Raw genomic sequence first — 17,804 nt, forward strand, 5'->3', positions numbered from 1 at the left:
ATTTTAAAAAATATATAAAAAGTATTTTAGCTTGACACTGTAATTAAAATTTGAAATACTGTTAAATGAATAACAAATTTGATTTGGGTGTTTTGGAGGTGCATGTGTTCTTTTATTTTCTGTGTTGTATATATTGGTGATAAACAGCTTTGATAATAAACAAATGGAAGTTGTGAGCATTGTCCTGAGGACTTCTTTTGGTAACTTGCAGCAGTATGATGTACATGATGATTCGCTATGATAAGAACTTTTTTGGCTTTGGTTTATATAAGAAAGGCTGGGATAATGTTGCAGAGGCACTGCTTAAACTGCCAGGAGTAGAGCTACTCCTGCAAGGACCCACTTGGCTGGCTTGTCTTTGCTTTTTAGGTTAAAGGTCCAAACATAGGTGGGTCCTCTAATTTTAGTTTTATAAACTGGGCATTTATAAATGTGCTTGGTTTCTTGTCTGTCAGCTGGAATTGCTTTTATGAAAATCACTGGCATCACTGGAGTCAAGTCCTTTAGTCGGGCTTCAGCTATAACTCCTGCTTGAAGGTCCCATCTAGCTCCTGTAACAAGAGAAACACAAATCCTTTGAACTACCCATTTGCAAGTTAAAAAAAAATAGGCGTGTGTCTTCCAGCCTTCTGTCAATTTATGGTAGCCCCATGAATTTCATACAGTTTTCTTAAGCAAGGGAATACGCAGAAGTGCTCTGCCATTTCCTTCCTTTGAAATACAGCATACAGCACCTCATGTTCCTTGGTGGGTCCCCCTTCCAAGTACTAACCAGGCCTGACTCTGCTTACCTTCTAAGATTATATGATATCTGTTGCCTTCAGGGCTCCCACAGTAAATAAGTAACAGAATACCATTGATGAATTCATTTGTGGGATTTTCACTGTCTCTATAATTCTGTACCACTTATTTAGGAGGTTAAGTGGAAGGGAGACTGCCAGGGAATACCAAGAACTGTATAATCTATTCAGAGGAAGACAGTAACAAAACCTCTGAATAAATCTTTCCAAGAAAACCATATGAAAGGACCACCATAAATAGGGTTTGACTTCAAGGCACCTAACAACAAATCAGTGGACTCAGAGGGGCTTCTTTCCAAGCAGGCACTAGAATCACATGATGGTCCTACATACACAGATTGATTTTTAGCTTGTCTCTCGAAGTAAGGGCCTATACAAAATTGTGTGGGACACTGGAGAAGTTCTATTTAGCCAGTGAAGTTATCAAAATATAACATTAGTATGCAACCCTGTTTGTTTATAGCGACTATCTGAACCTGAATCTTATTGGTAGTCCCAATTAGAGTAGATCCATTGGTGGAATTTACAAAAGTGATGATTTAGCATTCAGCAACTGAATCAATAGGTTTACCAGTAAGTTTCGGGCCTTACTATTTTCTTGAGAGAAAGATAGCATTGGCTGAACTGCTGATTACAGTAGTCATTTGGTCCTTTCATACAGTGTTTAAAGTGCAACAGGAGAAAAACAGTGAAACTTGAAGCCTTACTATCAGACTAGTACTCAATAATAAGGCAGTCCTAAAGCTGTTGATGGTAGTCCCAAAACTTACAACATTTGTTGTGTTGGAAGCAAAGAGGCATCTATGCCTGTGAAGTGATTACTGAGAGAGGAGACTCTAGACCAGAGGTTCCCAACCTTCCTAATGCTGCGACCCTTTAATACAGTTCCTCATGTTGTGGTGACCCAAATCCACAAAATTATTTTCGTTGCTACTTCATAAGTGTAATTAAATAGGTGTTTTCCAATGGTCTTAGCCGACCCCCATGAAAGGGTCATTCGACCCCCAAAGGGGTCACGACCCACAGGTTGGGAACCACTGCTCTAGACAGTATGCCTGCCCTTTTCCTTCACCTCTCTATTTTTCCCCTTGATCTATGTACTCAGTTCTTTTTGCTGCCTGCCTGCCTGTATAGGCCACTTCCCAAGTTAGTCCTTTATCTCTCTTTGGGAAGGTAGTGACCATGAAGCTCCAGGCTCATAATAGTTTACATCCATACATTACAGCCAACTTTTAGAGGATCTAACAAAATGTAGATCAGCTTTTTTTGTTTTTCTTCTTTCCTATCTGCAAGATGGATTTCCTGAAAAAATAAATGTAAGCCGCTTCCCCCCCCTCTTCCTCCCCCTCCATTTCTTCTACTGACTCTCCTGGACTCTGCTTGATATAGATACCAAACATCCGTATATGTAATTGGTCCTGTAAAGGTTATACCTACATTTGCTACTTCTTTGATGCAGATTCTGTGGGTGGACCTCTGAATGGGCAGTTCAGTATTGAGTCAAGGAGACTGTAACTTTATTAAACTTACCTTCCATAAAAAGGCCACAGATATATGCTCCTTCCCTTGGTGGGTGACCATAATCCTCTCTAGTTTTTTTGGTGACATCTATAGTCAGACACATCTTATCCAGAGACCAGTTGTTCTTCCGTGCCATGCTTTGCATAATGGCTTTCAAGAAGAAAAAGGTTGATATGAATGAATTAACTGACAGGCTAAAACTATTCCTATATGTTTACTATGGCAGACATTTCAAATAATGTAAAGCAATTTTTTTAAAAAAGTCACCTTATACTATAAAGAAACACTTCCTTAAAGAACTTGTTTTTTGAGTCATAGGTTCATACATCTTTAAAATATAGTTGCAGCAATGTATTCTGAGTTGGGGAGTAATTGCACATTCTTAGTTGTGCAGTTTGGCAGCTCACTTAGGTGTATTTTAAAGTGCTACTCTGAACTCCTACCTTAATACTGAATTGTAGAAATAATTTCTAGTGCTATTAACAGGATATAATTTCATGTAGATTGGAGTATTTTAAAAATTCTATTAAATTATACTTCTGTGCACAATTCTGCATGCTCCTAGGATACACCCATATCTCTAAAGCTTCTGAAATGTCTACTCCCTTTGATTGTTTAAAGCACTGCTGATTCAGTATGCCATTCATTGGTTTTGACTTCCAGCATCCTGATTAGGTTTGAAAAGGCAATGCTGTCATTTGCTCCTCTGTAATACATTGGCACTCTGTGGAATTTCTAAAGCAACTGGCTCTTAAGAGATATGACTACAAAGGCAACCCTCAGTAAGTCATTATGTAAATACTGTAGCCCAACTGTGTTGTCTAATTTCCTTGACCTTTATATATGATGAACCAATGCTACATACCAGTCAAAAAAGACTGAGGGTTAAAGAAGCCAGGAAGCCACACCACTGCAGGAAGTACAAGATCTTGTGTCCAAGTATCAAGTTCTCGGCATCTTAAAAGAAGGTCATTAAACCTGAAGAAAAAGCAGCAAAGGAATTGAAACTGACATGGGAAGCAGAACATTATTAAAATAAGTTGCATTGTGTGATTTAGAATCTACAGCCTATTGTTTGTAGCACGATGCCCGATGAACTAACAAATAGTGACATTGCTAACTTACCATTATATTTATTGACAAATTTTAAATTCCCTCTTCATTCTTGCTGATACCATAGCGATGTACAAAAGTGTGATCAAAATAATTGTAGGCTGAGTATCCCTTACTTGAAATGCTTGAAACCAGAAATATTTGGGAACTGGGATTTTTTCAGATTTTGGAATACAGGTAATATAGTATGCATCTGTACTGTGTTTCTGAGGCTGGAGAGAGATGTGGAGATCTGTAAAATAGCAGGTAGCCAAGCAGTGTTTGGCACACGTCCACACCTTCCACCGTTTCACAGATCCTCACATCTCTCTCCAGCCTTGCAAATACAGAACAGACATACTACCCACACTACTGGTGCAGTGTATAAAATAAATCAAAACTGAAGCTTCAAAACATGTCAGTGCTCAAAAAGTTTCAAATTTTGGGGCATTTCAAATTTCAAATTCCATATAAGGGATACTCAGCCTGTATATAGTAGCAAACAACAGTTGTGCGCTGTTACAGTTTTAGTTGTATCTTGCAGAAGGCCATCTCTTAAATCCTAAGACTGTAGTGTACTAACATATGAGTTGTCACGTAAAATCATAAGAATGTAGTCACGTGGAAGATTGGAAAGAAGATACTATTTAAATGTCATTTAATGTGCTGTGTTTGTAAGTGCAGTAGTGCTGGAATGTCTGGCTTACATCCAGATAGATGTAAACCTAGAGTAGCCATTGAAATCTATGAGGCACATTGTGACATAGATTATACCAGCATATGTCTTAAACAGGATTGTGGTTACAAACTCATAGTTGGAATGAATTCCAAAGGACACCAAGTCCAGCTCCTGCCTATGTAGGATGGTTTAGCTATGGGTGTCCAACCTTGTTCTGTGTAAGATAATTAAACTGCTACAACATCTTAGGGAGAAGACATTTATTTACCATTGAGCAAGGCTGTAAGTGGAAGGATAAGCCAGTTTGGTCCATACATCTGGGATCAGGTCATAAAACAATGATGACTGCAAAGCTTCCATAGTGGGAGAAAATGTAAGTTCCCCCTAGAGGTTTGGGAAAAAAAACATTTAGGTGCACAGACTCCCTTTTTACACTCATTTTTTTCAGAATAAATATATTTTTCTTACTTTCAAACCAAGATCTAATTGCTTAAGTGACTGCCGTATCTCTCGAATAAGAATGTTCATCCTCTCACATTCTTGAAAACAAACAAGAACATAAGGGCTTCGTATAGCAGACTTCTGCATTATTTCACCCATGTTAAATTCTTCTGGAAGCTTCTCCAAAATTTCATCCAGGACATTCTTTACCTTAATATAGAAATACAAAGCAAAATTACCAGAGGTTGTTTATCAGTGTGCACACTTCTCTTGAAAGTACCTTCATTATATTCCCTAGAATCCAGACTGTTTCAAACTCATGCTTGTTTCTTTAAACGTCTACCTCTGCATCATATGCCTCAGCCTGTATGTATGCTGAAACAAAACAAGCTTCATTTATATACCGCTTCATACTGCCTAAGCAGTGCCTAAGTGGTTTACAACTATAAGCTAATTTGCCCCAACAGTCTGGGTACTCATTTTAGCGACCTCGGAAGGATGCAAGCCTGAGTCAAGCTTGAGCCCTTTTGCTGGTCTTGAACGCGCAACCTTGTGGTTTTGAGTGAGTGGCTGCAGTACAGGCATTTAACCACTGCGTCACCAGGACTTCAGCACCTGTCCTTTGATCCTTTTGGTATAAATTTTGGTTGCCCTGTGGTTATCTAGTGAATGTCATAATCTCTTAGAATGATGGAAGGAGAAGGGACAGGAAGGCAGAAGGATGAGCTCTGAAAACGCATGGAAAAGAGTGTTAACTTTGATAGGAAATGCAGGTGTGTGACTGTCCTTGTCTATTCTACAGAGATGATCTCAGCTCAAAAGGGGTTCCATGTCTGGCAGGCGGGCCAAGGTAACAGCCATGCTGAAGGACATGATATGCAAGAGAGGATCTTTCAGATTGGCTTAAAGGGAGTATTAATAAGGGCTTTAGGATTTGGTACATGTTCCATGATGGGAACCTACAGAACATTAGCAGCGAGAGAAGTTATCCCAAGGAAATGTTTGAGATAGCTGATAATCCTAAATGCTGAGGGAATACTTTCTTGAGGACTGGCTTGCTCATCTAAGGATCCTTCCCAAAGAGCTCCTGGAGCACAGGAATCACTAGCGGGGACAGATCTATATTCCCAGAGACACAGGCTATGAGGATGCTGAAGTGGCCAATCCATTATGAGCCTATTAGGTAGATGTTTCAACTGCCTTTAAATCTTTGGAACTGCACTGCAGGCATACTCAAAGAGATGGGGCATTTTGTGGTTGCTTTAATCACACTAATAAATGTATTTTGGTAAATGCTGTGTTCTCAGCCCTGGTGGAGGAGAGTGAAGAAAAAGAGAGAGAGCGATGCAAAGATAAATGTTTTAAAAAAAAAAAAAAAGAAAGAAAGAAAAGAAGAAATGAGAAAGGAACAAATGGGTTAAGGAGATGACGGGGGAAAAATTGAGAGCTTTTTGGTGAGCGGAGTACAGAACCCAGTTTCACATGTCTCCTACAACACTTCCCAGAGAGATCTTTTACTACATGAAAGAGCATCCCTTCTAAGGACATTTTGTGCAGTTTGACCATTTTAAACATCCTTTACTGAAGAGGATGAGATCATACCAACATCAAAATTAAACCAAAATGTCTTGCAAGTCAGTGCCATGATACTGCCTGTTTTGATTTTTTAAAAAAATTAGGCAGGACTTACATAAAAAAAAAAAAAAACGGGCACAGATTTCCACATATCATTCATAACCATAAAAGGAAGTGCTTTTACACAAGCATCTGTTTATAGATACCATTATGTCCTGTACGTGTATGGAGGTGATTCTGCAGATGGCTGTAATCTCACCTTTTCTTCTGCTGACTGTCCTGCAACTTCTCCAACAAGGAGGTTCCTTGGCTGCATTTCCAACAGGGTTTTAAAAAGATTATCAGACAGAATTGTCAAGAAATCTATCTCAGCATTTGGATGGAGACCATATAACACAGGGCTTTCAACTGGCAGCATTTCGTCAATGTATTTGTGGTATCCAATATAATCCAAGTTGGGAGGAGCAAGAAAGCCTGGTGCTAAAGCAAATTCACCTTCAAGCTGTAGTTTGGGGAGAAAAATAGAAGTAGTTCAGTATTTCATTTTAAAATGTTCAAGAAAAATTTATTCAAAGTAATGAAAAACCATCCCCTAAAAACTCAAAGTATGTCCAAATAATTTCATTGCTCTAGTAATTGTATTTTTTCTTTTTTCTTTAGCAGGTGGTGAGGGAGGAATGTCATCCCATCCCATTCCCCTAAAGGTTACTTTAGCTTCTCATGAGGCCTTCTAGTGCAGGACTTTCATAAGTAGTTATAAATCCATCCTACCAATATACTTTTGATTATATCTATACGGGAAATGAGAAAGTTATTTTGGGCTCTAGAAACCAGACAGAGTCAGGATATAAACATATAGTTGTGTTTGTGGGGGGCGGGCAGTAGTGTTGTAGACTGGATTTTCAGTCCCATAACATTTTGGATTCAGGACTACAGTAATCAAAACTGAACATTACGTCGCAAAGCCTACCTTTTCTGTCAGGGTTTCTGAGGCATCTTTCCCCTACTGGATTAAGAATTTTCAAGAGCTTTGGCCAACTATCTTTCTTCAGTGAGCAATTTATTTCCTGTGGACCTTCACACTTAAGGCTAGTTACAGGTTTGGGTTGTATATACTTTTTATAGTATGAAGAACTGATTATTGCATATGTCTGCATTTGTATCAGTCTATCCATCCTGACACTGCTTGGTTTCTATTTTTCACTGCCATTGAGTCCAGGGTTGGTAACTATCTTGATTTCAGTAAAGCTTTTGACAGGGTTCCCCATGACATTCTTGCAAACAAGCTTGTAAAATGTGGGCTAGACAAGGTAACTGTTACATGGATTTGTAACTGGTTGACTGGCCGAACCCAAAGGGTGCTCAACAATGGCTTCTTTTCATCCTGGAGAGAAGTGACCAGTGGGGTCCCCACAGGGCTCTGTCCTAGGCCTAGTGCTATTCAATATCTTTATTAATGACTTGGATGACAGAATTGCGGGTATACTTATCAAATTTGCAGATGACACCAAATTAGGAGGAGTAGCTAATACCCCTGAGGACAGGATCAAACTTCAGAATGATCTTAATAGATTAGAAAGCTGGGCCAAAGCTAACAAAATGAGCCCTGGTGGCGCAGTGGTTAAATGCCTGTACTGCAGCCATTCACTCAAAACCACAAGGTTGCGAGTTCAAGACCAGCAAAAGGGCCCAAGCTCGACTCAGGCTTGCATCCTTCTGAGGTCGCTAAAATGAGTACCCAGACTGTTGGGGGCAAATTAGCTTACTTGCTAATTAGCTTACTTACTGTTCACTGCTATGATCTTTGGAATAGCGGTATATAAAAAAACAAAAAAAACAAAAAGTGAATATCAACACAGAGAAATGTAAGCTACTGCACTTAGGGCAGACAAATGAAATTAACAGATATAGGATGGGTGACACCTGCCTGAACGAGACTACATGCGAAAGGGATCTGGGAGTCCAAGTAGACCACAAGTTGAACATGAGTCAACAGTGTGATGCGGCAGCTAACAAGGCCAATGCGATTTTAGGCTTCATCAATAGAAGTATAGTGTCTAGATCAAGGGAAATAATAGTGCCAGTCTATTCTGCTCTGGTCAGGCCCCACCTGGAATATTGTGTCCAGTTCTGGGCGCCACAATTTAAAAAGGATGTTGAGAAACTGGAGCGTGTCCAAAGGAGGGCGACCAAAATGGTGAAGGGTCTAGAAACCATGTCCTATGAGGAACGACTTAGAGAGCTAGAGAAGAGAAGGTTAAGGGGTGATATGATAGCCCTGTTTAAATACTTGAAGGGATGTCATATTGAGGTGGCAGCGAGTTTGTTTTCTGCTGCTTCAGAGACTAGGACCCAGAGCAATGGATGGAAGCTACAGGAGAAGAGATTTCACCTCAACATTAGGAGGAACTTCCTGACAGTAAGGGCTGTATGACAGTGGAGCAAACTCCTTCAGAGTGTAGTGGAGTCTCCTTCCTTAAAGGTCTTTAAACACAGGCTAGATGGCCATCTTTTGGGGATGCTTTGATTTAGATTTCCTGCATGGCAGGGGGTTGGACTGGATGGCCCATGCGGTCTCTTCCAACTCTATGATTCTATGAAGACAAGCAAGTTCCCAGCTGGACATAAAAATGAGACACCGATGGTGTATCTATTGCCCTTTGGTTATGTTTGCTTGTCCATCAGTCACTGAAGATATTTTTGTTTCTTTTGGTTTGTGAAATGCATGGTTTTGTTTCTGAATACTTAACTAGACCTGTACTCAAGGTTGGCTAACAAAAGGCATCTAATTCCAGCTGTTTCTTTCAGGTTTTGTACCTATATTTGACACATATTTGAATGAAAGTTCAAGCTTGTGAAGGTTAATGGACTGCCTAGCAGAGAAACAGCAATTCTTATCCCTGGGCTAGATGTGGAGGAGGTACCAACGGAATAAGCTTCCCACGCTGCCCCCTTGACCTCAGCTGTCATTTCGAGAAATCAGCTTCTGTGGAGGTCAGAAGTACAGTAGTGTTTATGCTTCCCATCTCCATGGTAACTCACTCCTGAGCCTTCCAATTGACTTCCAATTGTGTTAAACTGAATGCAGCTTTTTGACATATGAAAATCTATTCATTAAGGAGTGAATAGATGCAAGCAAACTCAATACACTTCAAACCACAGTGCACACTTCCAACAGCAACATGAACAAGTGAAGGTGGAATGGCCTTAGAACTATCTATGTCCCATGCCAGAAATGATCTTCTTACGCTATACTTATCATTCCCTCTCTCTCCTAAAGATATGGTTAACTCAGTACTGCAGTCTAGTCCACACTGGCATCCTTAATCTCCTTTTGGGTTTCAGGAAATATGATTCCGGGTCAGATTACAAATTTGTTTTGAAATTTAAAAGTGCGCGTATTGAGGAAGAAATTCCAGTGACCCCACTCATTTTTACTTTTAAATGGACATTTTTAGAGATGGACAGAGAGGGTCCAACGTTGTAATGCAAGTCACAATGCAATGGATACCTACACAGGAAAAGGATGTACTGAGTTAAAAGGGGCTGAATGCCAGGACTGAAGGCTTATTGCATTACTGTTAACACAAGTCATTGGCAAAATGAATGGACCTTCTAGCAGGGGTAAGATTTACAATGAAATTTCAGATGCAGGAATGCTGTTTCAAGCTTTTCTGTTGAAATTTCACCATGAATGCCTTTGGATACAACTAGACAAACCTATGTACCAATGGCAAAACTATATTTCACATAAAGCCCAATATCCTGCATCAGAAGATATAGCTATGATGATGGAGCTGTGCTATGTCTCCTCATGTGACTGCCAAAAGTCCACCTTAGAAGCCAGGCAGTGGCAACAACATTGGGATTTCCAAGGCACTAGGGAGCTGGGTGATGAGTGAAGAAGCATTCACCCCTCTCTTAGCAGTGAGGTACTTTCCAACAAGTGTCCAGACTATCTGAAAGACCATGTCTTTCTATATAAGCTTGGCTGAGTTTTAAGACACTCAAGAGATCTTCATATCACAGACACTTCTGGTGAGGTCATGAGAGAGGGCTTTCCCAGTAGTTCCTCCTGGGCGATGGAATTCCCTCCATAGGAATTTGCCACCTCTCTGTTCCCTTTTTGCTGTCAGGCAAAGACCTTTCCCATGAGACAAGCCTTCAGCTGTTAACTGCCTGTTGCAGAAGGCTCTTGAAAGGAGGTGACCTGTTCTATTTTGTTTGAAATCCTTCTATAACTGTTTAAATTAGTGTTTTAATATTAGTTCTTTTAAAAAATTTAAACTTTTGTATTATACATTGTTTTAGCTGCATTTTGTTTTAACCTATACTGTAAACTGCCTTAGTTCCCATATTGTTCACAGCGGCAGGTAAGAACAGTTGCGTGGCTATCTGGAGGTGCATTTACAATGAGAAAAGAGTTCTTTTTGGATGTACAAGGGCGAGAAGTGACCAAAAGTGATTAGTGTCATTTACATTTGGGGTAATACTCTGTGTGGCATAGTGATTTGAACTATGACTCTGGAGACCAGGGTTCGAATCCGCACTCAGCCATAGAAACCACTGAGTGACCTTGGACAACTCACACTTTCTCAGCCTCAGAGGCAAACACCTCTGAAGATATCTGCCAAGAAAACCCCATGACAGATTTGCCTTAGGGTTATCATAAAGGTGAAATGACTTGAAGGCACGCAACACCAACAAACATATGGGGTGCCATCACTAGTCTTTTCTCCTAGCAAGGACACGGCCACTGTAACCATGATACAGAAGTCTATATAATACACTTTATACAGCACTTCCCTGAGAAAGGGAAACTGAAGTTGACACAGAACACTTTATTTAGTTTTTTATTTGATCTCAGTCCTACCATTCTCCCCAAATGAGACTTGCAAACACTGTTGCCCACTTCTGTGTGAACTAATCACTTGCTGCTCAACTCCATTCATATCAATTAAATTCGAGTAATATACTTTGGTTATCAGGACAAGGCCTTTTTACTTGCTTAAAAACACCATTGTACTATTTTTAACAAACCATTGAGAAATAATTGAAAATGTCATTTTTGACAGCCAGTATAAAGAAACAAGGATGATTATATCATCTTCTCAACAAATAGTCGATAAAGCTAAAGAGGAAGCTACTCAAAATATTGTGAGGCAAACACTTTTTCATAAGTATTTCCTATTTTTTATTAACAACCCCCCCCCCCCCAACACACACATATCTACAAACAATTACCAGAGAAGGGCTCATAAATTCTTCTAAGTATGTGTAGCAGAGTCTGCGGTCCCAGTCATCAGTGATGTGTCCACCATACATAATCTCACCAAAAAGGTAACGCAAATCTTCCCATGGAACCTATGGAGCATAATGGAATGTATAATTAAACAAAGAACTGGCTAGTTTTCTGAAAGGATAAATCTCAAAAACCACTCACAGTAGCACTGGCATAGGAACACATTGACTATATCAACACAAACAGAAAAACCAACATATGGTCCCTAGAGATTTCAATAATTATGGCACTATATCTCTATTTGGTGTGTTTTACAATAATCATAATGGAAGCACTAATGCAATCTAATGCAGTAATGTTATGTCCAGGGTTAGACTATCATCTTGAGTTGTTATCCTCTGTTGACAGGTATGTAGGGTGTGTGTGTGCGTGTGTGCATGTATGTATCAATATACACTACACACAGCGGCAGTAGTTACTGCATTTACTATACAAGCAGACAATAGGAACAAATTACTGTGAAATGAAGAAAGAATCATAGCATATATTTGATTCTGTTTGCTTAGGATTGAATCATGGTTGTTTCCTGTCCTATGTCTTAATTAAGGCAGCAAGTTAGGAGTTAAGCACTAATTACAGCCACTCTGAATTATTTCATATTTTATATACCATAAATTTGTCCCTAAAATTCTAGAACACATCTTTTTGTTAATATTCCTTTCTTGGAGGAAAGCTTTTTACTGTCCTTTGAAAACACTTGTAGACACAAAATGACCAATATTAAATAATCCTAGCAAAAATAGAAATTCTTAATTGCCTTGGGCTAACACACCATGGCGGGATACAGACGGGCAGGGGAAGACATCTTGGAGGTGTATTCTGCTGAATACAGAGCCTCCAGACCGCCTGCCCCGGGGGCGTGGCTCAGGTGTATGGGGCTTCCACATGGGGGGTAGTGAAGACGCCTCACCTGGGGCCGTTTCTGACCCGCAGTTTTCATACCGCCGCCTTGGAGGACGCTGCAAAGAGAGAGGCAGCTTCTGCACGGGCGGCCAAAAACAGGGCTTTTTTTTTCTTTTGCCGGCTGGCGGATGCGCAGCTGCGCAGCTGCGGCGCTCAGCACCGGCGGCAGAAAGCCTATGTGCACATTTAAAGCGCCCAGGCCCCTTTAAACTTTTTCCCCCGCCCTGCCCAAGAACAATGGTGGTCTCCTGCCAGCTGGTGATCAGCTGGTGTTGGCATCCTTGTCCGCTTGCATGTTGGTAGTGTCACCAGCATCATGGATGCCGCCTCTCCTTTGGTCCTCACGCTCTTGCTGAATCTGCAATGCACAGCCACAGCTGTCGCCGCTGCCACCGCTGTCCCCCTGCCATTCCCCATCACCTCCCTTGTACATATGTAAATATTTAAAGTTTTAGGGGTTTTTATTGTTAGGTGAAAATGGCACAGGAATGTGTGTAGGGGTTCACTTTAAATTCCAAACTTTCCCCGATTCTAGCAGCGCATGCGTACATGTTGCTCTAGGGTTAGGGTTAGGGTTACGAGTCTTAAAATGCGCTGCAGCTGTGCTGCAGCTTCCACACCTGCATGGCAGCTGACGCTGCAATTAAAGCCTGACTGCAAACTGCGCATGTTCCAGGACCCCGACTCATTATGTGACGCAGCAGACACGGAGCTTTTAAATGGGCAACTTAAATTAGCAGCGTAACAATTCTGGCGTACCGGTGCAGCAGCTTACAGACGGAGCTGCGCAGCTGCGCATCATACAGAAAAGAAGCGGGGAAAAGCAGCACCTTTTTAATGCCGCTTCTTCCCGCTTGGGGCGTGCGGGCGGCGTGTTCATGGCGGCATTCAGGTAAGGGCCGTCTGAAGGCTCTACCTTCATGACGTCATGAACACACCCCTTTTTGCCCGTCTGTATCCCGCCCAAGACTGTTTCAAAAATAAGAACCAGCCAACCAATACAGAGTACCAAAAATCTTATTTTGATATGAGGAGAACAGAAAACTTCAAGTGAAAATGGAATACACATTCTGTCATCAAACAAATTAATTTCAGAGGTGTATTAATTGTAGATCTCATTCTATTATATCTTTATCAACACCAAGTATGTAACTGCATTATGAATATGGTGCTGGAAAGGAACTTTCAGTGGTTTGGTTTTTTATGTCAAAGCTATTGTTCAAAAAATAGTGAGCAAGTTTTCTTGCTTAGCTTTCATTATGAAGCCTTTCCATACATAAATCTTTACTCCCTCAGGGACTGTATTTGGTTCCCAACAGTTCAAATAAAAGCTTAATTATAGGCTTTGCGTATTGCATGATGAGACAGAACAGAGCAAGTAAAATAACTGTGGCTATTGCAATGCAAGTAAAGTATCTGCAGTGCTTTCTGAATGGTTGTGCATGCTTCTTTCAATTCTAGTAAATGAATATTTAAATGCATTTGTTTTTATAAACTATATTGAAACCAGTGATGAACAACACTAACACATCCAAGACCTAAGACAGTTTTGAATTCAAAATAAATGAATTCTTCTATTTGAGTATAAAATAAAAAAATAACTACCATGTAGAAAATTTCAAGACTGACATGAGAATTCACTTGACTCGTTTTGTAATATTCAGTTTCTTGATCTGTAGACATCCCATTTATTTATAGTAAAGTCAAGTACCACGTATGGTATAATAAGGCTTTTGCAACTATAAAACTGTGAAATCCACTGAGAGACCTAAAAAGACTGCATAATCCTAGTCTACACATGAAATCATGACAGGACACAGTTAAAAGGGCAACAGATTATGACTTTTCAAGGCACCAGTGCTCAGTACTTCAAAGGATAAATGCATGATATTTCTATCACAGGCATAAAGAATAAAATTTACATTTGGCTTTGACATTTCTTGTGAATTTATAAAGGTTTTTAGGACACAAAGCATGCTGTTTAGTTACTATAAAACTATATTAAATAAAATCTATACACCCTTAATAAACCAATCCTTTTTTGTACTTAAATGCACCTCAAGCCAAACGTTCCATTTATTCAAAAATTCATGCAGTATGGGAGACTGACCCATTACAACATCTTGACAGAGATTGCTTGATTCATGAACTCCAGCCGTTCATTGCTGCTACTTAGCATGTTGAAATAACTCAGATGTGAATAGCTTCGTAAGGGTTAATCACTGCCCCCTTAATTTTATTTCATTCTGTAAAATGTATTTACTGCTCTTTACCAACAGTTGGTCCTCATAAACAGATTGTCTTTCATTCTGTTTCATCTTCTCACTTTCAGAACTGTCTATTTCACTTTACTATTGGTTGTGGTTGTACCATATGCTATTTAGAACTTTGTTGCCTAATCTAGAAGCAAATTTATAGTCCAAAAAAACAAACCCCATTCACATGGTCATTACTTTCAACTAGAAAGAATCTTAATGTCAGAATCTATTCTTACTTCAGATAATTTATTTAGGGAAAATGCTTGATCTATACTAAAACCATCAGCAATTCTGGCCTATAGTGAAATAAATAGCAAATGCCCTAAAGGGCAAAACCTACAAAGAAGAAAAGTGGGAAGTAAAACTAACTGTACAATTAAAGAAACAAGTTTATCATACACAAATTTTATCAGATACATTAGGGCTGTACTGAGGTTGTGCATTATCAGTGGTCTGAATTATATTAAGAAGGCTAAATAGTGTATTATGTGACCATCAATGAATATCTAATATGCATATTATGGGGGGGGGGGTGGAGAAAAAGTACTTTCCCCTTGTATTGTGTGATACTACTCACAGACCACTATACTTAGATATGGTGGTCTGGAACACACAAATGTTCAATTGGAAAGGAAAATGGAGCTGCCTGTAGTATCCAACACTATAAAATAAAATGTAATAATCACTTACAAAGTAGTTAGCTTGCCGGAATCCTGAACAAAAGCATTCCTATGTTGTCGGAATATGCCACAATAATTTGCAGAGAAAATACAATGAATGTTTATAGCTACAACAAGGATTTTATATCAAATGTTGAAACAAATATAAAATGCAGATTTATTTCTTTAAACCTTTACTCTCACACTTCCTTTAAAGAAACCCCAATTGTCCACTGAGCTATTTAAACTACAAGTGGGGATACAGTTGAAAATAGTGAGCCTGATTTCCCCCATCTCCCGATGATCTCCTAAAGGCTGAATGATGTCAGGGCATGGCCATGACTTCGACTTCAAGGCCCCCTCTTGCCAATACATAATAAATACTAAGAAAAAGCGACGTGGCTTTTCCACATAGCCTTGTTAATACACTGGTATTTTTATTAAGCAGGAAGAAGCTAAGATCCTATAGAAATAACCTATCTGCTGAGATTTCTATGCAGAAAAACACAGGTCTGGTGAATGGACTCCACAGGTAGACAGAATTATCTTCCCCAATAACTGGAGCTACACAGCAATACTTGAATCTCCTGTTGTCACCCAGAAAAGTACTTCATCCGAACATCTCATTATTAACTGTCAAATTATAAATATTCTTTTTATAAAAACGTCTCTCTTTTTTGTGAAGATAGTGTATATTAAAGCTACGCAGAAGTCATTCAAGCAAAGTCAGAATTCCTGAAAGTTTAACAGGCTACTAATTTCAGTTGCATATACTGTATGTCACTGGTTAAATAAATATTAGTTAGAGAGTTTTGATCCTCCAATTGGCAACCAGTCTCATACTAGTGTAGAATTACTGATGTAGATTTTAACCTGCACTCGAGAGGAACATTTCCTGAGAAAGTCACAGCAAGGTGGCATCCTTAATACATAATAATGACACACAAAAGGAATGCACCATTATTTATACACATGACACACTATAAATTGCTTCCATCATCAGAATTAATTGTAGTAATTATTAATGCTATGTTATGAACTGTCAGGTCTGCTGTATGTAATTACAGTTGTGCAAATGCTTCATTACCTGCCTAATGAATTTGGCATATATGCACATGTAAACCAGTGTTTTTGTTAACATAAAGAAGGACATATTTATTTATTTATTTATTTTAGCTAAGCCACTAATGTGGAACTGGTTCAACCTATGTTATGAAGTGTAAGCATCCTCTGTGAGAAACCTTTGATCTGCCTGATTTGTGTATGCAACTACAGATGTATGTTCCATGAATGCATCCAACATAACATGTATTCTGTTCTCTGCTGCTGAGTTCTAAAACACACACACAGACACAAATATCATGTGGCTACTGGCAAGAAGTCACTTAATCCCCTATTTCTGGGGTGGGCTGCTTTGGTGGGATCCAGGGCAAATTCTCGCCATACAAACCACAATGACTGTGTGCATAGAGGCCTCAGCTGCCAGTGTTTGCCACTAAACATTTTTATGGAAATACAAAAATGCACATTTCCAGTTTGACAAAAATATCAAAAATAAATCCCAGCATTTCCATGTTAAAGGGGAGCACACACCTAGTTCTCATGGAGAATTGCACTTTAGGGAGGATACTTTCTCTTTGAATGTGAAAAAGGATTTTTAAAATGAACTTTGGTTGCAAGAAGCAACAACAAGGGAACGGACAGGCAGTGGGGTACGTGCAGCACATGGATTATGTGTTCCTTACCTGTGTTCTAGTTCTTACCTTAGTGTTTGCCTCTAAATAGTTGTAGAGGATGTCGACACAGATGGTGAGATCTCTTACATTGAAAGGGTATCTTCGATTCCATCCTTGAGGTCCAAACTTTAGTCTGCCACAAACACAGGTATGAAAGTAGCAGAGAGAAAAGAAGATACTTTTGAACTCTTGCTCCCTGGCAGACAATTCAAGTGTATCCTGTTCAACAAAGAAATATAGGGAAAGATGTATAGTATTATAAAACTGAAACACTAATAGGCCTTAAACTTGTGATTTCCTTCTGAAGATTACTCACAACCAGTGCAGAATCTACAGTATTAACACATTTAGCACAAAGTTAAATGAAGTTAATAGAATTGTTTCCATAGCAAACATCCTATATGGCACCACACTCATACTTACATATAGACTTTGTGTGCTGTATTATATTTGGCTGGTAGACCCATACAAAATTATTCTAGAGATGCGTGTATTGCATTAAACCAGGAAGGGTATTATGATACTAAAATTGCATCTTTTACATTGCATCCTTCCTACATGAAGACATTATTTGTGATTTGTGTAAGATAATGCATGTACATTAGGTCTCCATAATGAGGCACATGCCAAGCTGAAAAGAACTGACCACTTTTTGCTGCCTGCCTGTGACTGTATGAAAAGGGGTGGCAAACGCCAGACAGATGGTTGGTGTTCTGACTCTGGCATAGAGTATTATATACTGTTAAGGACTGATGTACATTACCTTATATAAAGTGCACCATATGTGATAATTGTCATAAAATGGGTACCCACTGTGCTTATCATGATATCAATCACT

At 39.4% G+C, this 17,804-nt stretch overlaps 1 protein-coding gene across 2 annotated transcripts in view; it reads right to left on the bottom strand.

Moving 5' to 3' along the window:
* Nucleotides 1-130: 130 nt before the first annotated feature.
* The window catches only part of DNAH11 (dynein axonemal heavy chain 11), a 176,720-nt gene continuing 159,046 nt past the window's right edge, over nt 131-17,804 (bottom strand). For both annotated transcript variants that reach the window (XM_089533095.1, XM_089533096.1), the window contains 8 exons: nt 16,994-17,185; nt 11,353-11,472; nt 6,368-6,610; nt 4,561-4,743; nt 4,361-4,476; nt 3,187-3,299; nt 2,331-2,471; nt 131-551 (listed from right to left, as the gene is read on the bottom strand). In XM_089533095.1, the coding sequence (XP_089389221.1) occupies nt 304-551; nt 2,331-2,471; nt 3,187-3,299; nt 4,361-4,476; nt 4,561-4,743; nt 6,368-6,610; nt 11,353-11,472; nt 16,994-17,185 (1,356 nt within the window). In that variant the 3' untranslated portion in view covers nt 131-303. The remainder of the gene's footprint in view (nt 552-2,330; nt 2,472-3,186; nt 3,300-4,360; nt 4,477-4,560; nt 4,744-6,367; nt 6,611-11,352; nt 11,473-16,993; nt 17,186-17,804) is intronic.

The sequence above is a fragment of the Sceloporus occidentalis genome, unplaced genomic scaffold (assembly GCF_023333645.1).
Source record: "Sceloporus occidentalis isolate IW3139 unplaced genomic scaffold, rSceOcc1.0.p SCAF_7, whole genome shotgun sequence".
NCBI lineage: Eukaryota > Metazoa > Chordata > Lepidosauria > Squamata > Phrynosomatidae > Sceloporus > Sceloporus occidentalis.